Here is a 24,964-nt window from a genome sequence, read left to right on the forward strand (position 1 = left end):
TGGGAAATGTAGAACCTCTGTTTCCTGCTTGTCAAGAATGTGTCAACTTTAAAGAGATCCTCTCACCTACCAAAAAGAATTGCAGGTAAAAGACTCATCCGCCTTCCCACGCATTCATTGTCCACTACTCCTCACTGCCAATCCCTCCATTGACTTCTCACCCAATGAATAATATTTAAAAATACTGACTGCTACCTACAGAGCCACAACTCTGCCCTGAGTTACATCTCCAACTTCATCTCAATATAACCAAACTGTTCTCTTCACTCCCATGACCCATGACCTCCTTCTCGCTATCTCTCTTGCAGTGGCGGCCCGTAAAACAGGGTGCACGGGTTCCAGCTTCCCCCCACACCTATCCATGGGTCCGGCCCCCTAGTCTACATGGGCGCCGGACACATGGATTCCAATCGGTCTTTTTTTTAATTTTTTGAAGCACGTGATTAGAGCCAGAGACTCTTATAGGCTTCAAAAAAGGGTGTGACAATAACAAAAGAATATTCGCTATTGTCTTCCTGATTCTCCCCCCGGCCAATCAGGAAGCGGGTCCTGAGATCCATTTCCCAATTGGCTGAAAGGAGGATCGATTCTATTGGCCTGGGAGGCGGAGGGAGGAGACGCATGGTGTGATGCCAAGGAGGAGACGCAGGGGAGCCCCCGTCTGTCGCTCGGAGGAAAGCGCTGCCCGCGCCATGGATGGGGTAAGTGTGGGGTTGGTAACTGACTGGAGGGTGCGGGTGACCCGACCGACTGGGGGGGGGGTTGGCTGTGGTTGCACTGTTTGCCCCCCCCAAAAAAAAATTAACCACCAGCCCCCACTGCACTCTTGTCACCTCCTCCCATGCTTATCTGCAGGATTTCTCCAGAGGCTCTCCCATCCTCAGGAACTGTCTATCCCAATCTGTCCGGCTATCTCCCACTCTGGCCACCTTTAGGACATCCCTGAAAACTCATCTCTTCAGAGAAGCCTATCCTGCCTCTAACTATTAAACTGAACTTTTATGATTACCCCTAACAGTTATTAACCTTTAGTTTCACCGGGGGGTGTACACATGCCATGGCGGTGATACTTTGCTTCATGACTTTGGCAGAAATTTGCCACCTGTTGCTTTCAGCGGGCATAGTGCCCGCCGAACATGACCCATTCAAGTGAGTGGGGCTGCTCTGCCAGTGCCCCCACAACAACGTACAGTGCACATGGTTGCGATGTGGTTGTGCGGCATTTAAGTGTTCATTTATCCACCTGTCAAATGCTCTCTGAAGAGCAATCCAAATGTGGATCACTTCTCAGAGAGCACTGCACATGTAAACGAGCACATAGAGTGTCCGCTAAGTGACAGCCCTGAGTCTGCTGGGGTCTCAGGGCTTTTGAATGTCTAGACAAGCTTTTACAGGAGAATAACAGACATAAAATAAGTTAAATGCACAAATAATCTTACGACAGTATTTCTGGCCGAAATTAATGATCTGGCAAAAGGGTCTCTTTAACAGAGCCCTGGATAGCAGTAAAAACCCAACAGAGGTCATTACCCCTTCCTACTTCATACAAACTAAAAAAAAAAAAAAATTGGGCTACACATAAACTGTAATGCAAGATATAACTGATGTGTGTGTATCCTGTGTGTAGCTAGAAGAACGCACTGGTTGTGTTTATTATAGTGCCTGCAGCATCCAGAATCTGTCAGATGCCACACAACAGATGTGTTCTGCCTGCTGTGATCGGGGCATACCTTAATGAAGGCTCACCTTGCATTAAACCCATCAGTGTTTAATGAGTAGGGAATGCAGCCTACTAGGCGGAAATACATTCTCTGCAAACAGTAACAACAAACAGTTATATAAGACACTGGCTAGATAATGTATTTACTTAAAATATCTTTATTATGCATTATTATCTGCTTGAATGCCAGGTGATGTCTGTACACACTGAAACACCTTTGCCATGCCCCAATAGAACAAAAAACTCAGATAGGTTAGACTTTGGAGTCTTTTTAAACCCCAGATCCCTCCATAAAGAGTACCTGTCATGAGGATGTTTACATTCCTTGTGACAGCAAAAAAAATTATACATATTTTTAAAAATGCCCCTGTCCCCCCATGCTAGCACGCAAAGGCGAATGCATATGTCAGTCCCGCATGCACGCAAACTGCGATCATCCCACACGTGAAGTTATTGCTGCAAACGTCAGATTATGGGCAGTAATTTTAGCACTAGACCTCCTCTGTAGATATAAAGTGGTAACCTATAAAGGCTTTTAAAATGTCACCTCTGGATAGTATCCTTTACGGCGTTTGTCGCCTCTGTGCAGACATGGGCAATTTTAAAACTAAAAATTTTTAAATTTAAAAATTTATCCTCTAGGGTCTCGGCTTTAAAAAATATATAATATTTGGGGTTCTAAGTAATTTTCTAGCAAAAAAAAAAAAAAAAGATTTTTACATGTATACAAAAAAGGTGTCAGAAAAAGCCTGGTCTTCAAGTGGTCAGTTTCAGTCGGTAGAGCAGTGGATAGTGTGTGGACAGTGTCTTGTCAGTAGGGCATTGTCAGTAGGGTAGTGGGCAGTGTCAGTAGGGCTGAGGACAGTGTCAGTAGGGCAGTGGGCAGTGTCAGTAGGGCAGTGGGCAGTGTCAGTAGGGCAGTGGGCAGTGTCAGTAGGGCAGTGAGCAGTGTCAGTAGGGCTGAGGACAGTGTCAGTAGGGCAGTGGGCAGTGTCAGTAGGACTGAGGACAGTGTCAGTAGGGCAGTGGGCAGTGTCAGTAGGGCAGTGGGCAGTGTCAGTAGGGCTGAGGACAGTGTCAGTAGGGCAGTGGGCAGTGTCAGTAGGGCAGTGGGCAGTGTCAGTAGGGCAGTGGGCAGTGTCAGTAGGGCAGTGAGCAGTGTCAGTAGGACTGAGGACAGTGTCAGTAGGGCAGTGGGCAGTGTCAGTAGGGCTGAGGACAGTGTCAGTAGGACAGTGGGCAGTGTCATTAGGGCAGTGGGCAGTGTCAGTAGGGCAGTGGGCAGTGTCAGTAGGGCTGAGGACAGTGTCAGTAGGGCAGTGGGCAGTGTCAGTAGGGCAGTGGGCAGTGTCAGTAGGGCTGAGGACAGTGCCAGTAGGACAGTGGGCAGTGTCAGTAGGGCAGTGGGCAGAGTGACAGTAGGGCTGAGGACAGTGTCAGTAGGACAGTGGGCAGTGTCAGTAGGGCAGTGCGCAGTGTCATTAGGGCAGTTGGCAGTGTCCGTAGGGCAGTGGACAGTGTCAGTAGGGCAGTGTCAGTAGGGCTGAGGACTTTGTCAGTAGGGCAGTGTCGGTAGAGCAGTGGAGAGTGTGTGGACAGTGTCTTGTCAGTAGGGCAGTGGGCAGTGTCAGTAGGGCAGTGGACAGTGTCAGTAGGGCAGTGGATAGTGTGTGGACAGTGTCTTGTCAGTAGGGCAGTGGGCAGTGTCAGTAGGGCAGTGGATAGTGTGTGGACAGTGTCTTGTCAGTAGGGCAGTGGGCAGTGTCATTAGGGCAGTTGGCAGTGTCCATAGGGCAGTGGACAGTGTCAGTAGGGCAGTGCGCAGTGTCATTAGGGCAGTTGGCAGTGTCCATAGGGCAGTGGACAGTGTCAGTAGGGCAGTGTCAGTAGGACAGTGCGCAGTGTCATTAGGGCAGTTGGCAGTGTCCGTAGGGCAGTGGACAGTGTCAGTAGGGCAGTGTCAGTAGGGCTGAGGACTTTGTCAGTAGGGCAGTGTCGGTAGAGCAGTGGACAGTGTCTTGTCAGTAGGGCAGTGGGCAGTGTCAGTAGAGCAGTGGACAGTGTGTGGACAGTGTCTTGTCAGTAGGGCAATGGGCAGTATCAGTAGGGCAGTGGGCAGTGTCAGTAGGGCTGAGGACATTGTCAGTAGGGCAGTGTCGGTAGAGCAGTGGACAGTGTCTTGTCTGTAGGTCAGTGTCAGTAGGGCTGAGGACTTTGTCAGTAGGGCAGTGGAGAGTGTGTGGACAGTGTCTTGTCAGTAGGGCAGTGGGCAGTGTCAGTAGGGCAGTGGACAGTGTCAGTAGGGCAGTGGATAGTGTGTGGACAGTGTCTTGTCAGTAGGGCAGTGGGCAGTGTCATTAGGGCAGTTGGCAGTGTCCATAGGGCAGTGGACAGTGTCAGTAGGGCAGTGTCAGTAGGGCTGAGGACTTTGTCAGTAGGGCAGTGTCGGTAGAGCAGTGGACAGTGTCTTGTCTGTAGGTCAGTGTCAGTAAGGCTGAGGACTTTGTCAGTAGGGCAGTGGGCAGTGTCGGTAGAGCAGTGGAGAGTGTGTGGACAGTGTCTTGTCAGTAGGGCAGTGGGCAGTGTCAGTAGGGCAGTGGGCAGTGTCAGTAGGGCAGTGTCAGTAGGGCAGTGGACAGTGTCAGTAGGGCAGGCTACCAGCATCTATTTTAACTGATATTAGTGCACTCAAGTGCTTTTCAAAATCAGAAATTAATGTTGGTTAAAAATTGTGGTGTTATACACCCATATTTATAAAGCAGTAATAGGACTTTCACCAAACATTTACTGGTGGTAAATCCATCACTGTCATTTAAAATACATGTACCTGGAAGATACACCTGCAGTGAATAATTAGTAAATGTCAGATGAAATCCCCATAAATACCTTAGAACTGTTTCAGAGATCCCTTATCTGCATTAATTTCCTTTATGCGTACAGTGCCTTGAAAAACTATTCATACCCCTTGAAATTTTCCACATTTTGTCATGTTACAACCAAAACGTAAATGTATTTTATTGGGATTTTATGTGATAGACCAACACAAAGTGGAACACGATTGTGAAGTGTAAAGAAAATGATAAATGGTTTTCAAATTTTTTGACGAATAAATAACAGAAAATGTGGTGTACATTTGTATTCAGCCCCCCTGAGTCAATACTTTGTAGAACCACCTTTCACTGCAATTACAGCTGCAAGTCTTTTTGGGGATGTCTCTACCAGCTTTGCACATCTAGAGAGTGACATTTTTGCCCATTCTTCTTTACAAAATATCTCAAGCTCTGTCAGATTGGATGGAGAGAGTCTGTGAGCAGCAATTTTCAAGTCTTGCCACAAAAAAATGTGTCCCTTGCGCTACTGGCTGGTGCTAGTTGAAATCTCCTGATTCCCCCTTTTCCCTGCCGCTGCAATCTTCCAGTGCAGTTGGAGTTAATAGAGCTGAGGGGTCTGCCATATGCACTCATCGAGTTCCAACTATGCCTGCCCTTTCCTCCCCCCTCCTCCATTCATAGTATCTGTATGATAGCTTCTACTGTATGAATGAAAAGCGTTTTATGAATGGAGGAGGGGGGAGGGCTTTCATTCATCCGCCTGTCGGTCAATCATAGATTGTGCGTGATTTAAAGAAGCTTTAGTACAACTTCCATGAATTGAGGAGGGGAGCTGAAAGGCCAGGCATAGTCGACACTCACAATAAGTTTATATGAGAGGTCTCTCAGCTCTATTACCCCCTGCCATATTGGGAGTTTATCGTGGCATGGGTAGGGGGGCATTGGAGGATGGAAGATTTCAACTAAATCACCATCCAGCAGCACAAGGGACACATAGCTTGATTTTCCTTTTTTAATTCTTGACTAAACATCAGTTTTAAACTCTGCGGCATCTACCAAACACAAACCCCTTAACGCAGCAATACAAGGACATGTCCAAAATCAACTTAAAGTAGAGTTGAAGTCTAATGCCGCGTGCACACGGTCGGACTTTCCGACGGGAAATGTCGGATGTGAGCTTGTTGTCGGAAAGTCCGATCGTGTGTAGGCTCCATCAAACATTTGCTGTCAGAATTTCTGCCAACAAATGTTTGAGAGCAGGTTCTCAAATTTTCAGCCAACAAAACTTGTTGTTGGAAAGTCCGATCGTGTGTACACAAGTCCTTCGCACAAAAGTCCACGCATGCTCGGAATCAAGCAGAAGGAGCCGCACTGGCTATTGAACTTCCTTTTTCTTGGCTCGTTGTGCGTCTTGTACATCACGGCGTTCCCACGTTTGGAATTGTTGGCCAACATTTGTGTGACCGTGTGTATGCAAGACAAGTTTGAGCCAACATCCTCTGGAAAAAAATCCACGTTTTGTTGGCAGAAAGTCCGATCGTGTGTACGTGGCATTACACTAATTATTCTTAACCACTTTCTGCCCGGGCTATAGCCAAAAGATGGCTACAGCGCAGGCCTCCAGTGCCGGGAGGGCATCAGTAGACGTCCTCCCGTGATCGTGCTGCTGGCGCGCTTTGTGATCGTTGAGTCCTTCGGACTCGGCTGATCACAGAACAGGGAAAGGGCCAATCAGAGCAGCCCTTTAACATGTGATCAGCTGTCAGCCAATGACAGCTGATCACAGAACTATTCAGTAGCCGGTTATAGGCTTTTTTCCTCCTAAGGATCAGCATGAGGAGAATAGAAGAAAGCCGGTAACTAACTGGCTTCTGTTACAGGGACATGGGTCCCATTCTGTGCCCACCAGTGCTGTTAATCAGTGCCACCGATCAGTGCCCATCATCAGTGTTGCCTATCAGTGCCACCTATCAGTGGTGCTTCATCAGTGGTGCCTCATCGGTGCCGCTTCATCAGAGCCTATAAGTACCACCTATCAGTGCCCATCGGTGCAGCCTCATCAGCACACATCAGTGAAGGAGAAAAATTACCTGTTTGCAGAACTTTATAACAAACTATGAAAAATGTTTTTTTGTTTTTTTTTCAAATTTTTGTTTTTTATTGTTTCTTTAGCAAAAAATAAAAAACCCAGAGGTGATTAAATACCACCAGAAGAAAGTTCTATTTGTGTGAAAAAAAAAAGATAAAAATTTAGTTTGTGTACAGTGTTATATGACTGCGCAATTGTCATTCAAATTGCGACAGCGCTGAAAGCTGAAAATTGACCTGGGCAGGAAGGGGGTATAAGTGCCCAGTAAGAAAGTGGTTAAAAACATTTCCTCCCCCCTCCTTCGATCTAGCCTACCTACCCCCTGCATACTTACCTTTTTTCAATGTAGTTGGTCACACGATCCTGCAGCCCTGGCTCCCCTGTGTCATGGAGCGCTTGACAACAGTGGGGAATTCAGGGAGCCGTGATGTCACCTATAGGCTCACATGACCCAGCCATTGTCAGTGGTTCCTCCTCTCCCCTGCAGCAGCCACTCACTGACACAGGAAAGCCAGAGATATGACTGGACCGGAGCAGACTAAAAAAAAGTAAGTATACAGTATGTTTTTACACAGGGTTAGCAGATAAGTAGGAGGAGGGCGAGGCAACATTTTTAGGAATAGTTAGTATGAGGCCCAGTGGTGAACGCTCCCTTAGGGGCGCCGCCGCCCTAATCCATGTGTCTGGCCTATAATTTACATGCAGGGCGCCGGACGCATAGATTTCTATGGGTTTTTTTACTGAAGCACATGATTAGAGCCTGAGGCTTGTTTGCCACCTAACCCCCCCACGGCTGGAGCCACTGGTTAGGCCGGCCATAGAAGTTTGCACGATTCCTCCATCAACACAGACAGTGCTGACAGGGGAATCCCTCCTGCCGAGCCATTGTCTGCTCATGGCCGGGGGTCAGACGAGGGAAGCCGTCCCCGCCAGGAGCAGACAGTGATTATTGCTAGTGACTGTAGCGATCACTAGCGATAATCGCAAGCGAATCCGGCAGGCTGATTGTACTCAAGTTGATTGATCGATCAACTTGGTACATTCAGCCTGCCCACACATGGTTCAAATCTCTGCCAGTTCCTGGTGAACCTATGGCCGGCCTAAGGCTTTAATTCCACTTGGACTACATTCTTTTTTTTTATTCCTTTATAAAATAAATGGAAAATACATTGAAGAGTCAATCATTTATTCTCTTAACTGCAGAATGTTCTGAGATTTTTTTTAAATTATTAACAGCATTCATAAAACACAGACACCAATTACAGGAACTGAAAAGTAGGTTTCAATGATCTCAACAGTGTTGTAGTATGGCTGCCTGTGTGCGGATGGCATGCTCTCTGATGCATGGGTAATTATCTTGCATTGCGCACTTAAATATTCATGATGTGCCCAGCACTTACGTCATTGAGATCTGGCTCACGCAGGCTGTCATTACCAAAAACAAGCACTGGATGATGCTTTCTGCTTGACCTGCGACAGCGCAGCTGGGCAACAAGAGATGGTGATTAGGGTTAGGGGAAAACAAAATTGAAGTAGATCTAAACCCTCTCCATTCAGTTTGCTAAAGCACTGGGTATCATAAACAATCGCCATTATTTAAAAAAAAAAAACAAAAAAACATTTTCACCATTTTTTCTATCATTTCTTTAACCTCTGTGCTGCTGATCTTCTCCAGCCTCTTTCAGTAACTTCCGGCCTACATGCACTCGCTCCAGTATTAGCTGTGCATCACTGAACTGGCTTTCTCATAGAGGACCATACCTGTGCAATGTGTGTCCGCACCAGGGCTATCTTTAATATCGATTGGACCCTGGGCAATCATTTTCTTGGGCCCTCCCAAATTCACTTATCAACTATTAGCTGACTATGCAGGCTCAAGGGGCAGCTGCTTTGGGCCCCACAATAATGACTTGGCCCGGGGCAGCTGCCCCTTTTGTCCTATGTTAAAGATGGCCCTGGTCTGCACGGCTGCTTGTAGCCTCCATTAGGAGTGCATGTGACAGAGATTCTAACACAGATCGCTCTTCAAAGTGCTAAGCACGTTTAAGCCCCCATTCACACTGAGTCTGACTTTGAAATTGTTCAACCTCGCTCGATTTCAAAGCCACAGGTCAGTGCGACTTGGCTAACATCTGTGTGACTTCATGCAAGTCGCACCTGAAATCGCCAGAAATAGCGGAGAAACATTATTTTCGAATCGGCCCCGGCACCGCAAAAGTCGGAATTGCACCGATTTTAACAGTTCCACTGCCGACAATAGGGTGCAACTTGTTATGCAGTTTGAACCTGACATGACAAGTCGCACCGGTGTGAACAGGGGCTAAAATGAGCCATTATCGCTACGATAAGTCATATCAAGTCAAGAAGGCCACAACTACTAGCTTCGTAGCAGGAATCATACTTCCAGTCCTGTTCTGCGGGTGGAGTGTCTCCTGAGCGTGACCCATTTAAGTGCACGGGGACGCGCTGCAAGCGCCCCTCAACCCCGTGCAATGTATGCAGTTGAGGCATGGTAGTCCAACATTTAGGGGTTAAAACAGGCAGCACCTCCTCATCACCTGTCAGATGCTCTCTGAAGAGCGTTCAGAACACAGATCCCACTTTAAAGAGCCAAGCATTTGTGAACGAGTACTAAGGGCCCATTCACACTAGGAACTGCATGTGAATCGCACAGGAATGCTGTGCGGTTCTTGCAGTTCTTCAGTCCATTCATTTTGAATGAGATAAAATCACTCCACAACATACCAAAAGTAGTGCATGCATTACCTTTGGAAACACTGCAACCGGTTCGCATGGTACTTTTGTACTATGCGATACAGTGCATTCAAATGCACTACATTTGCGACCTGCGTTTGGGGTGTCGTTAACTTACCATTTAACAGAAACAAGATATAATTGTGCTCAAATCCCAATAGCAGAGGGTGCAGAGGGTTTATTCAGAATTTCTAGTGTTAAAGCAGCACTTAAGTCCATTATAACTTTATTTTGTTGGGGGCTCCCAGGTGGGTTATGCCATAATGTCTGTACCTTGTACCATGTGATCTGGTGCGGACAAACGCACTGCATTTGCGACATGTATTTGGGGATTCGTTAACTTTGCACTGACACCTTCTGCAGATTGTAAGATTGAAATTCAGTGCGGGGAAACCAGCACTGAACACGGTTTTCCCGCACGGCATTCTAGTACAAAAAGGGCCCTAAAAGATTTGGCCTCATGAGAAAAAAGTAGGATTTCAACTTCCTCTCTGTCTCTGGGGCAACGGTCACTAAGACACATATGTTTGGGATTTACAAAAACTGGAATACACAGATTTTGGTGCAGCTGTGCATAGCAACCAATCGGCTTCTAGGTTTTAGCCTCCATTCACAGTGAATGCAACTTTGAAATCGTGCTACTTCACTTGAAGTAGCACAATTTCAAAGCCGCAGGTTAGTGCGATTTCAGATGCGGCTTACCTGACATCTGTGCGACTTCCTGCACAGATGTCTATACAAGTCGCACCTGAAATCGGAAAAAATAGTGCAAATTGGTGCAACACTGCAAAGTCGAAGTCGCACTGATTTAAAAAGTTCCATTACCAACAATAGGGTGCAACTTGTCATGCGATTCAGATCTGTAAAATTGCATGACAAGTCACACCGTTGTGAATGGGGGTTAAGCCTAGGTTCACATTGCTGCAGGTTAGAAATTGTGCGAGTTCAGCTGAACTCGCACGGTTTCAACCCGGCAATGCAGTCCGACTTCGGGGGGCGATTTGACAGACATCTGTGTGGGTTCCTGCACAGATGTCTATTGAAATCGCACCCGAAGTCACCAAAAGTATTGCAGGAACTCATTTTGGGAAGTCAGCGTCGCACTGATTCGGACGGTGCTATTTCCGGCAATAGCCGCCGATTTGGCATGTCAAATCGCATGCCAAATCGGACCAATGTGAACCTAGGCAAAGGCCTGGTTCACACCTATGCGTTTTTTGGGGCTTTTTTGCAGAAATGCACTACAATCTATTTAACATGGTTTCCTATGGGGTGCGTTCACATCTATGCTTTTTTTAGCCAATGCGCTTTTGGAAAGGGTCAGGGACTTTTCTAAAACACAAAACAGTGCTTTTTTTTGCTTAATAGACTTCAATGGAGATGCTGCAGAAAAGCAGCATGTAGTGCGTCTTTGCTGTGAATTTGCGTTTTTTAATCTGCCCACCAACAAATTAGTCAAAAAAAAAAAAGGAGCATACAAAACGCAAATTGTGGTAAAATTGTGTGTGCAAAAACGCACAGCAAAAAGCATTGCAGAAACGGATCAAAAACCAAACTGCCTAGGTGTGAACCGAGCCTTAGCCCTCGTTCACAATGCAGCGACTTGTCATGTGATTTTGACTTTTGGCGATTTCAGGTGAGACTTGAATAGATATCTGTGCATGAAGCCACACCAAAGTCACACTGACGTTTGAAAGCGTATGGTTTCAGATGGAGTTGCATGATTTCAAAGGCGCATTCAATGTGAAAGAGGGCTAATTGTCAAAGTTTAATTGAACAAGCTGAAGTTAGAAGCTGATTGGTTACCATGCACAGCTGCAGCAGATTTTGTGTTCAGTTGTAGTAAATACCCCCCATAGAGGGGTGAGTCCCCCCCAGCAGGTACTCTATTCAAAACTAAAAAAAAAAAAAAAAAAAAAAAAAATGTAGTGTAAAGTGTGATGTTTAGACTGCAGAATTCATTACACTTTAACCCACAGCTATATATTAACGATTAAACTTTAACCAAACAGTAAACTTAATGGACAACATGCTGACTTGCTGAATCAATTCACAGTATTGCATAAGTATACACCGTTTTTTCTTGGGCAACACAAATGAAATATTTACAGTACCTTGCAAAAATTTTCACCCCCCCTTGGCTTTTTACCTATTTTGTTACATTACAGCCTTTAGCTCAATGTTTTTTTTAATCTGAATTATATGTGATGGATCAGAACACAATAGTCTAAATTGGTGAAGTAAAATTAGAAAAATATATACATAAAACTATTTTTCAGAAATAAAAAAACTGATAATTGACATGTGCGTATGTATTCACCCCCTTTGTTATGAAGCGCATAAAAAGCTCTGGTGCAACCAATTACCTTTAGAAGTCACATAATTAGTGAAATGATGTCCACCTGTGTGCAATCTAAGTGTCACATGATCTGTCATTACATATACACACCTTTTTGAAAGGCCTCAGAGGCTGCAACACCTAAGCAAGAGGCACCACTAACCAAACACTGCCATGAAGACCAAGGAACTCTCCAAACAAGTAAGGGACAATGTTGTTGAGAAGTACAAGTCAGGGTTAGGTTATAAAAAAAATATCCAAATCTTTGATGATCCCTAGGAGCACCATCAAATCTATCATAACCAAATGGAAAGAACATGGCACAACAGCAAACCTGCCAAGAGACGGCCGCACACCAAAACTCACGGACCGGGCAAGGATGGCATTAATCAGAGAGGCAGTACAGAGACCTAAGGTAACCCTGGAGGAGCTGCAGAGTTCCACAGCAGAGACTGGAGTATCTGTACATAGGAGGACAATAAGCCGTACGCTCCATAGAGTTGGGCTTTATGGCAGAGTGGCCAGAAGAAAGCCATTACTTTCAGCAAAAAACAAAATGGCACGTCTTGAGTTTGCTAAAAGGCTTGTGGGAGATTCCCAAAATGTATGGAGGAAGGTTCTCTGGTCTGATGAGACTAAAATTGTACTTTTTGGCCATCAAAGAAACCGCTATGTCTGGCGCAAACCCAACACATCACATCACCCAAAAAACACCATCCCCACAGTGAAACATGGTGGTGGCAGCATCATGCTGTGGGGATGTTTTTCAGTAGTCGGGACTGGGAAACTGGTCAGAGTTGAGGGAAAGATGGATGGTGCTAAATACAGGGATATCCTTGAGCAAAACCTGTACCACTCTGTGTGTGATTTTAGGCTAGGATGGAGGTTCACCTTCCAGCAATGACCTCGAACACACTGCTAAAGCAACACTTGAGTGGTCTAAGGGGAAACATGTAAATGTGTTAGAATGGCCTAGTCAAAGCCCAGACCTCAATCCAATAGAAGATCTGTGGTCAGACTTAAAGAATGCTGTTCACAAGCGCAAACCATCCAACTTGAAGGAGCTGGAGCAGTTTTGCAAGGAGGAATGGGCAAAAATCCCAGTGGTAAAATGTGACAAGCTCATAGAGACTTATCCAAAGTGACTTGGAGCTGTGATAGCCGCAAAAGGTGGCTCTACAAAGTATTGACTTTAGGGGGGTGAATAGTTATGCACATTGACTTTTTCTGTTATTTTGTCTCACAAGCAGTGAGACATTTTCCCGATGTGCGGCTGCAGAGATCGGGAAATGTCTCACTGCCTGTGATTAGCGCAGTGCCGTGCCGACTTCCTGGCGGGCTCTGCACGTGGAGTGTGCGAACACGCCGGAGCTCATCCTTACTCCCCATCCCTCCCTGCAATCTTCTGGTACACGTCACAGGTCCCAGAAGATTGCACGGACACTGAGAAGGCACAGCGCAACTCGCGCATGCGCAGTGTGCACCCGGCTGTGAAGCCGCAAGCTGTCACAGACGGGTGCCCACACTTGCAATGCTGGCGCCACAGAAAGTGCGAGGAGAGAGGCTTCGGGTGGCCACATCGCTGGACTGTGGGAAAGGTGGGTCTGTTTATTAAAATAAGGTGGGTCTTTTTTTTAATAATAAGCTTAAAAACAACTGGAACACTGATTTAAGGACCATACACCCGACCAGATCGCGATCGTACGATTATCTGATCGTTAGTACAGAGCTTTGGAGAGCTGATCACGACAGTTCATCCGATATTATCCGATCAGACAAGCACGAAAATTTTTCTCGTATGATACCAGATCGTATAATTTTCATTAAATCTATACAAATGTTCGAAAATACAATACATTACATCACTTCCAAATTTTTATTCTGTCATGAGTTTTTGTAACTTTAGTAAACTCTTCATTTTCGATATGAGATTAGCTTGAAAAAAAAAAATGGACGATCATCCGTCCGATAATCTCATTGTGTGTACCAGGCATTATGCTTTACACCAATGTTTCTCAAATCTAGTCCTCAAGTACCCCCAACAGGTCATATTTTCAGGCTTTCCATTATTTTGCACAGGTGATTTGATCTGTACCACAGCCGTTTCATCTGAGGGAAATCCTGAAAACATGACCTGTTGGGGATACTTGAGGACTGGAGTTGAGAAACATTGCCTAATGCTGGCCATACACTATACCAAAAATCGGCCAAACCCATTTTAGAAAAAGAACATTGGGCCGTGAGTGCAAACGATAGTGTCATCGTGTAATGACCGATAAATCGTTCAGTGGACACAAATGAATGCATTTTTTGTTCTTTTTTTTTTTTTTTGAACATGTACCTAGTGCAGACAGTTTGGACATATTAACCTTAACCTTTCAGTTTATCGTTCGGCGGAAAATTTCCAAACTTGTCCTTCGTTTTTTCGGCTCAAAAACGTCTAAACGATTATCGATTTTTGTGCCCATTAATTGGCCAAAAAACGAACGAACTGTCTAAATGAGCGAATTTCGGACGATTTTTCGTTTAGTGCATGGCCAGCATAAGACCCCTTTCACTCTTGAGGCGTTTTTCAGGCGCTTTAGCGCTAAAAATAGCACCTGTAAAGCGCCTGAAAAAAGCCTCAGCTGCAATCCCAGTGTGAAAGCCCGAGTGCTTTCACACTGGGGCGCTGCGCTGGCAGGGCATCACAAAAAGTCCTACCAGCAGCTTCTTTGCAGTGCTGTAGGAGCAGTGAATACACCGCGCCTAAAGTGCCCCTGCCCATTGAAATCAATGGCCAGCGCCAGCAAAGCGCCGATGCAGCATCATTTTGCGGGCAGATTTAACCCTTTTTCGGGGTTAAAACCGCCCCGCTAGGGGCCGAATAACGCCGCTAAAACGACGGTAAAGTGGCGCTAAAAATAGCACCACTTTACCGCCAACACCCGGGCACTTTCAGTGTGAAAGGGCTCTAAAGTCTTCGTACGCATGGTACGATTGTTAGCCAACCGAGCGTCTGATTTTTGTCTTTAGGGCGTGTGCCAGGATCTTGTCTTGCATACTAACGGTACACAATTGTCGTGCAACAAACACGAACTTAGTGATGTACTACGTGGAATTTCAGCTCTTGAGCGCCACCCTTTGGGCCCCTTCTGCTAATTTCGTGTTTGGGGAACATTGATTCCGAGCACGTGTGTTTGTACTTTCCACTTTTGTGTGACGGATTTGTGTATTGACCATACGAAAATCTGACGTCAAATCGTTGTCCGCCGAAAATTTACTAGCCTGTCATCCAACATTTGTTGGCCGAAAGTTAGACAACAATTGTCAAAAGGAGCGTACTAACGGTAAGATTTTCGGACAACAGTCTGTCAACAGACGATCCCCTGCCAACAATTGAACCGTTTAGACTAATCAAGCTGCGGGTGTGACAGCATGTTTGTTCCCATGTGTAGTGCAGCTCATTCATTTCATTGGGCTGCCCTATGTGCAAGAAATGTACAAAAGAAGACCTTGGCCTCTTTGCAAAATTGCACTGCACCATGTGTTTTGCATGCAGGTTAACAAATGCAAGGGATGCCATTAGGAATTATTGGCACTGTGGTGCAGCTGGTAAAGGAAAGCGCTTTTCTGTGCATGTCAGGAAAGTGCAAAATTTTGCACCTGTTCCCAACACACACAAAGTATGAACCTAGCCTAAAACAAACATATAATGAGAACACAAAACACAGATGAAAACTAAAACACACAAAAAAAGACACAAATTAACAGAAACATAAAAAAAAGGAGACAAGATGTTTAACTAATCAAAAAAAAACAGAAAGACACAACACAAAATATAAATGAGTAAAACAGGGGTCGGCAACCCCTGGCACATGTGCCAGACATGGCACGTGGCTGCCCTTCAGGCGGGACGTGAGGCCAATCCTGGGGAGCCCACCTCCCAAACATGAATGCCAGCCAGGTGCTGCGGCTGGTTCCCGCTCACCTCTTTTCCCGCTGGCATTGGCTGAGCACTTCACTATCTCTGTAGACTGGTTCTCACCCACTTATTTTCCTGCCCACCTCTCTTCCCGCTGGCATCGACTTCACTATGTGCAGTGGGTGAGTCAGAGGGCAGGACGCCTCAAGGCAGACCTTTGGTAATCCATGCATTTTTTTTTCCCTTTGACAGCAGCAGTCTTGTATTCAGCCAGCTCATGCCCGGGCTTTTTTTGATCAGTGTGCATCTGTTATCTCTGTCCCTTCTCTCCCTAAGCAGCCACACAACTGGCTCAAGCTTAAGGGGAGACCATATTCACTGTGGATGAAGTTTTTAACAGTTTTCTAAAAATATTACAGGCTTTGTAGGTACTACTAAAAGTAATACTTACAAAGCCAGATATAAAGTATTTCTCACAAAGCCAGTTATAAAGGAATACTGCCTTATAGATGGCTTTGTGAGCAATGCTTTATAACTGGCTTTATAAGTACTGCAAAGCCAGATATAAAGTAATTCTCATAAAGCCAAATATAATACCGTAATCAGATTTCTCTGTGGGAAATACTTTATATCTGGCATTGTGAGTAAAGCGTTATATCTGGCTTTGTGAGCAATGCTTAATAACTGGCTTTGTGAGAAATACTTTATATCTGGCTTTATGAGTACAGTATTATATTTGGCTTTTTGAGTAATACTTAATAACTGTCTTTGTGAGTACGGTATTATAACTGGATTTGTGAGAAATGCTTTATAACTGGTTTGTAAGTACTGCAAAGCCAGATATAAAGCATTTCTCAAAAATCCAGATATAAAGCAATACTCCTTTACATCTGGCTCTGTGAGTAATGCGTTATATCTGGCTTTCTGAGCACTCCTTTATATCTGGCATTATAAGTAATGCTTTATGACTGGCTTTGTGAGTAATGTTGTATATCTGGCTTTGCAGTACAGTACTCACAAAGCCAGTCATTTACAGCACTTATTTGGTGCAGGAATTGGGACTGATCTGAGGGGTGAAGGGGCAGGAATTGGGACTGATCTGAGGGGTGAAGGGGCAGGAATTGGGACTGATCTGAGGGGTGAAGGTGCAGGAATTGGGACTGATCTGAGGGGTGAAGGGGCAGGAATTGGGACTGATCTGAGGGGTGAAGGGGCAGGAATTGGGACTGATCTGAGGGGTGAAGGTGCAGGAATTGGGACTGATCTGAGGGGTGAAGGGGTAGGAATTGGGACTGATCTGAGGGGTGAAGGGACAGGAATTGGGGCTGATCTGAGGTGTAAAGGTGCAGGAATTGGGACTGATCTGAGGGGTGAAGGGACAGGAATTGGGACTGATCTGAGGGGTGAAGGGACAGGAATTGGGACTGATCTGAGGGGTGAAGATGCAGGAATTGGGACTGATCTGAGGGGTGAAGGGACAGGAATTGGGGCTGATTTGAGGGGTGAAGGGACAGGAATTGGGACTGATCTGAGGGGTGAAGGGACAGGAATTGGGGCTGATCTGAGGGGTGAAGGTGCAGGAATTGGGGCTGATTTGAGGGGTGAAGGGACAGGAATTGGGACTGATCTGAGGGGTGAAGGTGCAGGAATTGGGACTGATCTGAGGGGTGAAGGGACAGGAATTGAGACTGATCTGAGGGGTGAAGGGACAGGAATTGGGACTGATCTGAGGGGTGAAGGGACAGGAATTGGGGCTGATCTGAGGGGTGAAGGTGCAGGAATTGGGGCTGATTTGAGGGGTGAAGGGACAGGAATTGGGACTGATCTGAGGGGTGAAGGTGTAGGAATTGGGACTGATTTGAGGTGTGCAGGAATTGGGCATATTCATTTCAACTTTAGCAGACTTACCTCGCAGTATATATTACTATTATTCAAGTTGTTTTCAGAAATTACGTTATAAAATTTCTTTTTCGTGATTGAGAGGGTGAAGTTGACATTTTGTTTTATGTAGCCGGCACTCTCACATTCTTCGAAACATATTTTCGGCACACTCTGCTCAAAAGGTTGCCTACCCCTGGAGTAAAACATATAATAAAGACATAAAACAAAATACACAAACATAAAAAAGGGCATGAGACATTAGGCAACCGGAAGGCTACTTTTACACTGTTTCATTGCAAAAATGCATATTTTTGCGCTTTTTTTTACCACGCTTCCAGTGCATTTTGCTCCTATAAAAAAAAAAAAAAAAAAAAAAAAAAAAACAACAAATGAGTATAAGGCCTCTTTCCCACAAGCAATTTATTTGTTAATTTTTTATCCATCCGTTGAGCCTAGGTTCAGACTGTAGCGATGTGGGAACCAGCGCGATTCCCGCTTTGCATCTCTCCCGCAGGCAGTTCACACTGCCCTCTGCGAAGCTCTGCGGGTGTCAATACAATGTTAATGACACCCCCAGATCGGTTCACAGATCGCAGTGTGAACTGTGGATTCGGACAGGAATCGGATGGCATTGGTGAGTACACCCATGGGATCCGATTCCAGTGCGGGAAAGTCCCTGTACCTTTTTTTTTTTCCTGCAAATCCAATGCAAGTTCAGCCATACAACTATATGGCTGAACTTGCATCGCACAGACATAGCATCTGAGCGGCACCTGTGGTGCGGGTGCGAATCACATGCGATGTCTGAGATCGCTATAGTGTGAACCTGGCCTTAAGCTGATGAAAAACTGATGAAATACTGATGTAAACTAAATCAGTTTTTTCTTTGAAAAAAAACATGACTGAACTGATGAAACAAACGGAACGCCTGTGTGAAAGGGGCTTTACTTGGTTCACATAGTGAAACTGAATTGTCAAAAAGACCATGTGGTTTCCCTGCCGCCTAAATGAGTATAAAATCAGGACACAGGACATAAATGAGTATAAAAGGAGTACACAAGATATAAATAAATATAAAATCAGGACACAGGACATAAATGAGTAAAACAAAATGGGACACAGGACATAAATGAGCATAAAATGAGTACACAAGATATAAATAAGTATAAAATCAGGACATAAATGAGTATAAAATTAGTACACAGGACATAAATGAGCATGAACTGAGTACACAAGACATAAATAAGTATAAAATCAGGACACAGGACATAAATGAGTAAAACAAAATGGGACACAGGACATAAATGAGCATAAAACAAGTACACGGGACATAAATGAGAATAAAATGAGTACACAAGACATAAATAAGTATAAAATCAGGACATGGGACATAAATGAGTATAGAATAAATAAGTACACAGGACATAAATGAGTATAAAATCAGGACACCAGATATCAGCTAGTCAAGAAACATAAGATCAGGACACAGAACATTAGCAAAAAAAAAAAAAAAACTAAAATCAAGACAGCAAGAAAGGAAACATAAAATAAAAAGCACATGTGAGTAAAAAACATAAAATAAGGACACGAGATACCATATAATCAAGCAAAAAAATAATAAAGCTGCAGCACAAGAACCATGTATGTGAGGACAGGGACGGTGTCGGTGTACTCAGTCCCGGTAGGGACATCCTCTGTATGAATGAAATGTTGCTCTAGCCTCAGCACCAGCAAGGATATCAACCGGGACTGCGCAGCATCCAATCAAACAGCACCGATAAGCGGCCAATTGGAGTGTGCATTACATCTGTGCGCTGGGGACCGCTTTACATTGAGAGATGCGGGCGGCTCATTGATCAAAGTCCAGCCAGAGCCGCCGCCGCCCGACGTGTCCCCGAGCCAGTCCGTCCGTCCAGCATGTCCGCTCAGATCGCCTCCGTCCTCGGCAGGTGCACACACGCCATAGTGCGCTCCATTCCCGACTCCCTGAGCCAGCAGGCGCTGCGTACCGCGGACAGCGGAGAGGTGGACACAGCCCGAGCCCGGAGAGAACATGAGCTCTACACCCGGGTCCTCCGAGACAAGCTGGGGCTGCAAGTCATCGAGCTGGAGGCGGACAGCTCCATGCCGGACGCTCCCTTCGTAGAAGACATCGCTGTAGTGCTCAATGAGACCGCCCTGGTGACCAGACCTGGAGCAACCAGCCGGAGGAAGGAGGTAACCGGTCACCTACCTACCCCCCCCCCCCCTCCCCACTGTCTGTCACCCCTTCCCCCACCTACCTACTGCTGTAACCCCTTCCCCCACCTACCTACCACTGTCACCCCTTCCCCCACCTACCTACCCCTTCACCCCCCACCTACCTACCCACCACTGTCACCCCTTCCCCCACCTACCTACCCCTTCACCCCCCACCTACCTACCCACCACTGTCACCCCTTCCCCCACCTACCTACCACTGTCACCCCTTCCCCCACCCACCTACCACTGTCACCCCTTTCCCCCTACCACTGTCACCCCTTTCCCCCTACCACTGTCACCCCTTTCCCCCTACCACTGTCACCCCTTTCCCCCTACCACTGTCACCCCCTTTCCCCCTACCACTGTCACCCCTTTCCCCCTACCACTGTCACCCCTTTCCCCCTACCACTGTCACCCCTTTCCCCCTACCACTGTCACCCCTTTCCCCCTACCACTGTCACCCCTTTCCCCCACCCACCTACCACTGTCACCCCTTTCCCCCACCCACCTACCACTGTCACCCCTTCCCCCACCTACCTACCCCTTCACCCCCCACCTACCTACCCACCACTGTCACCCCTTCCCCCACCTACCTACCCCTTCACCCCCCACCTACCTACCCACCACTGTCACCCCTTCCCCCACCTACCTACCACTGTCACCCCTTTCCCCCACCCACCTACCACTGTCACCCCTTTCCCCCACCCACCTACCACTGTCACCCCTTTCTCTCCCCACATTACACCTCCTGTACTATGGAGATTACTACTAGCAACCACATTTCATCCTATAGAGGAATGCTGATTGGATGACTTGCATATTGGTTTGCAAATTGCATGTGTTCATATTTGGGATTGGGTGCCTGTGTGATGTATATTGTTCTGGGTGTATATCCTTTATATTGTTTAATGGGTCTGTGGAAGCCTTTTTCACCTCAGAGGGACCCCTACTTTTTGGGGGGCTTACTAAAACCAGTTTAGTATGTTCCCACCCTCTCCTTCATGTGAAAATCAGTACTTTGCTAGAAAATTACTTTACATTACCCCCCCCCCCCCTTACATTGGTGGTCGGTGGGAAGACAGCGCCCCCCCCCCTTTACATTGGTGGTCGTTGGGAAGACAGCGCCCCCCCCCCCTTTACATTGGTGGTCGTTGGGAAGACAGCGCCCCCCCTTTACATTGGTGGTAGTTGGGAAGACAGCGCCCCCCCCTTTACATTGGTGGTCGTTGGGAAGACAGCGTCCCCCCCTTTACATTGGTGGTCGTTGGGAAGACAGCGCCCCCCCCCTTTACATTGGTGGTCGTTGGGAAGACAGCGCCCCCCCCCTTTACATTGGTGGTCGTTGGGAAGACAGCGCCCCCCCCTTTACATTGGTGGTCGTTGGGAAGACAGCGCCCCCCCCTTTACATTGGTGGTCGTTGGGAAGACAGCGCCCCCCCCCTTTACATTGGTGGTCGTTGGGAAGACAGAGCGCCCCCCCCCCTTTACATTGGTGGTCGTTGGGAAGACAGAGCGCCCCCCCCCCTTTACATTGGTGGTCGTTGGGAAGACAGAGCGCCCCCCCCTTTACATTGGTGGTCGTTGGGAAGACAGAGCGCCCCCCCCCTTTACATTGGTGGTCGTTGGGAAGACAGAGCGCCCCCCCCCCTTTACATTGGTGGTCGTTGGGAAGACAGAGCGCCCCCCCCTTTACATTGGTGGTCGTTGGGAAGACAGAGCGCCCCCCCCCTTTACATTGGTGGTCGTTGGGAAGACAGAGCGCCCCCCCCTTTACATTGGTGGTCGGTGGGAAGACAGCGCCCCCCCCCCTTTACATTGGTGGTCGGTGGGAAGACAGCGCCCCCCCCCCTTACATTGGTGGTCGGTGGGAAGACAGCCCCCCCCCCCCCCCCTTACATTGGTGGTTACAAAGCTACCCTTACAGACAGCTTAAAAAAATGAGTGTCATGCTTTTGGTTCTGCCAAGTGATGTTGGTCCCGGAGCCATACAGTCACCATTAATAGAAGGTTGATCGTTCACAGGTCATGGAACCCTTGCCTGATAAAACATCGTTGGAGCTCTTTTGTGTTCTCACTTTGTACAGCGCTATGGAACATGCTGGCACTATAAAATTCCATATCATTTGGCGTAATGGGACTTTTTGTAATGCAGACAGATTTATTTTCCCATAGCCGCCTAACCGTGTGGTTTAACCAGCTGGGGTGACTGGGAGCGATTGCACAGCACTGTTCTTTGCAGGCAGCAGCTCTGTAATACTTTAGGTGTGGCATGCTTCCAGCGTGCCAGGGCCTGACTGTGCCCACACAACCAGATGCCTGCTGCAAGCTGCTGATTAGGAAAATCCAGTCTTTTATCTGCTCAGTAGATTTTGCCCTAAAATGTGTCAGACGCACAACAACGAGTTTACAATGTTCTATTAATCAGTGATTTGTGCAGACATCAAGGCGAATTTTAAGACGCTGATTTCTCTGTCATGGTGGTGACCAGTTCAAACCAGCAATAGGCTTTAAATAGAAAAAGGAATGGAAGGGACATATGTCTGTGTGTGCAAATGCCAAGACATTCTTCCTACTGTGGTTGTGTTACATGTCATGTGATCATTGCAACTATGTGCTTACTGATCGAGTTAGTGTATGTATAAGAGTTGCATTGTGTCTGTTTACTTACATATATTATACAAAGTGGCACTTTTTATTTGTTTTGCTTTTTTATTTATTTTTTAATAAAAAGAAAATCAATAAAATACGCAAATGCAAATGAAGGTTTGCAATGAATAGTTAGCAAGTTGGATCCATTGCAGAAGATCCAACAGCGATTTGATAGGGGGGGCAGCAGTTCGCCATTGATAGATGCTGAGTATTTAAAACCAATAGTAACAAAACTGACACCTAAATTACCTATTTGAAGAATTAGAAACCCAGACATCAGGGCAGTGTCGTCCAATTTAAATCGGCTGACCAAGCTCATGGGCGAATATGGATAGTGAGTGTGCTTTATAAATGCAACAGATCTTTTCAGAGTGCAAAAGTTGGCCATGGGGTATATTATAAATAGGTCCCACAGTGTATAGTATATATTGAAAATTAATTGCATTTGCCTTGGGGAGAATGGAAAACCAAAATACAGGAAAAAAAAATAATTGTTTACTTTGACTTTTGTTTTACTTTTTTTTTGTCTGGTATATTTAATTTGGGGTTTTATTGATTTGTAAAGGTCCCTACCACTGCAACCTCTCTCAACCAGGGTTCCTTCTGAGGTTTAAGCAATGGAAAATTGCTCTCCTACCTACAGTGACCACCAACGCAAGGGGGGGAGCGTCTACACTGACCACCAACGCAAGGGGGGGGGCGCGTCTACACTGACCACCAACGCAAGGGGGGGGGGGCGCGTCTACACTGACCACCAACGCAAGGGGGGGAGCGTCTACACTGACCACCAACGCAAGGGGGGGGGGCGCGTCTACACTGACCACCAACGCAAGGGGGGGGGGCGCGTCTACACTGACCACCAACGCAAGGGGGGGAGCGCGTCTACACTGACCACCAACGCAAGGGGGGGAGCGTCTACACTGACCACCAACGCAAGGGGGGGAGCGTCTACACTGACCACCAACGCAAGGGGGGGGGGCGCGTCTACACTGACCACCAACGCAAGGGGGGGAGCGTCTACACTGACCACCAACGCAAGGGGGGGAGCGTCTACACTGACCACCAACGCAAGGGGGGGAGCGTCTACACTGACCACCAACGCAAGGGGGGGAGCGTCTACACTGACCACCAACGCAAGGGGGGGGGCGCGTCTACACTGACCACCAACGCAAGGGGGGGGGCGCGTCTACACTGACCACCAACGCAAGGGGGGGGGCGCGTCTACACTGACCACCAACGCAAGGGGGGGGGGCGCGTCTACACTGACCACCAACGCAAGGGGGGGGGCGCGTCTACACTGACCACCAACGCAAGTGGGGGAGCGTCTACACTGACCACCAACGCAAGGGGGGGAGCGTCTACACTGACCACCAACGCAAGGGGGGGAGCGTCTACACTGACCACCAACGCAAAGGGGGGGGCACGTCTACACTGACCACCAACGCAAGGGGGGGGGGGAACGTCTACACTGACCACCAACGCAAGGGGGGGGGGAACGTCTACACTGACCACCAACGCAAAGAGGGGGGGCACGTCTCCACACTGACCACCACCGCAAAGGGGGGGGGGCCACGTCTACACTGACCACCAACGCAAAGGGGGGGCACGTCTACACTGACCACCAACGCAAAGGGAGGGGGGCACGTCTACACTCACACTGATTTATGTGCTTTTGGTGTACAAAAATGCATGAAAATGTGTCCCTTTAAATTCTGTGGAAATCTTCAACCAATGCTCTGCAGGTGTGGTGTGTTTTTAAAAGTCTTTGCATTTTTGGTGCATGTCTAAAAAAAAAAAGTGCAGAAAAAACACACCTCCCCATTGAAGTGAATGGAAAATGCATCAAAAACGCACCACGGTTGCATTTTTTGGTGCACTTTTTGAGTTGCATGTCCATGTTTTCAGAGGTGCATGATTGGAGTCAGGCAACCAGAAAGCACACACAAAACGCATAATGAGCAGTGTAAAAGGGCCCTAAGTTTAATTATTTTTTAACCAGGGTTTTCCGAGACCTGAAAAATATTTATTAAGGGTTTCTCCTAAATATTTAAATTTGAGAAAGGCTGCTTTACTATAACATAAGGTGAGACCATGAGCTTTGAGATATGATAAAGTGTAACTTGCTGTGCATTTATTAAAATAGTGTAATGTTGACTCAGCAGGTGGTGGAGCTTTTTTTTACATGGACAGTGTATGGAGCGACTTTACTATGCTACTAGGCAGGGTGTGTCCTCGATTGTTCTTATAAATGGATTATGCATTAATAAAGCATTATGAAAACTGGTTAATTCATTAAGGTGAAGAGCAATATACAAATTTCAGCCAATCAGAAGTGATTTCATGCAAAATAACCGTATCCTATTTGTTAAAAGCTGCATTTGTTATGATGCTGCACATGTTTAGCGATTTTTATCACTTTTTAAAAAATTTTTTTTTTTTTTTTATATATATATATATTTTTTTTTTTAACCAAATAACTTTTATTTTGTATACCATGCATGCATTTGTATATGTCAACGAAGCAGCTAGCATCTCATCAAAAAGGGTGAGGAGAGCC

The 24,964-nt window shown here is 46.6% G+C and overlaps 1 protein-coding gene across 2 annotated transcripts in view; it reads left to right on the forward strand.

Moving 5' to 3' along the window:
* Window positions 1–24,964, forward strand: part of DDAH1 (dimethylarginine dimethylaminohydrolase 1) — a 320,053-nt gene that overhangs the window by 112,434 nt on the left and 182,655 nt on the right. The window contains exon 1 of one of the 2 annotated variants that reach the window (XM_073593610.1): window positions 19,176–19,734. The exons of the other annotated variant lie outside the window; for it this stretch is intronic. Coding sequence (XP_073449711.1) covers window positions 19,435–19,734 — 300 coding nt within the window. The 5' untranslated portion in view covers window positions 19,176–19,434. Of the gene's footprint in view, window positions 1–19,175; window positions 19,735–24,964 lie in introns of those variants that run through there. 2 annotated transcript variants of the gene reach the window in all.

Source organism: Aquarana catesbeiana, linkage group LG07, assembly GCF_042186555.1.
Source record: "Aquarana catesbeiana isolate 2022-GZ linkage group LG07, ASM4218655v1, whole genome shotgun sequence".
NCBI classification, from domain to species: Eukaryota; Metazoa; Chordata; class Amphibia; order Anura; family Ranidae; genus Aquarana; species Aquarana catesbeiana.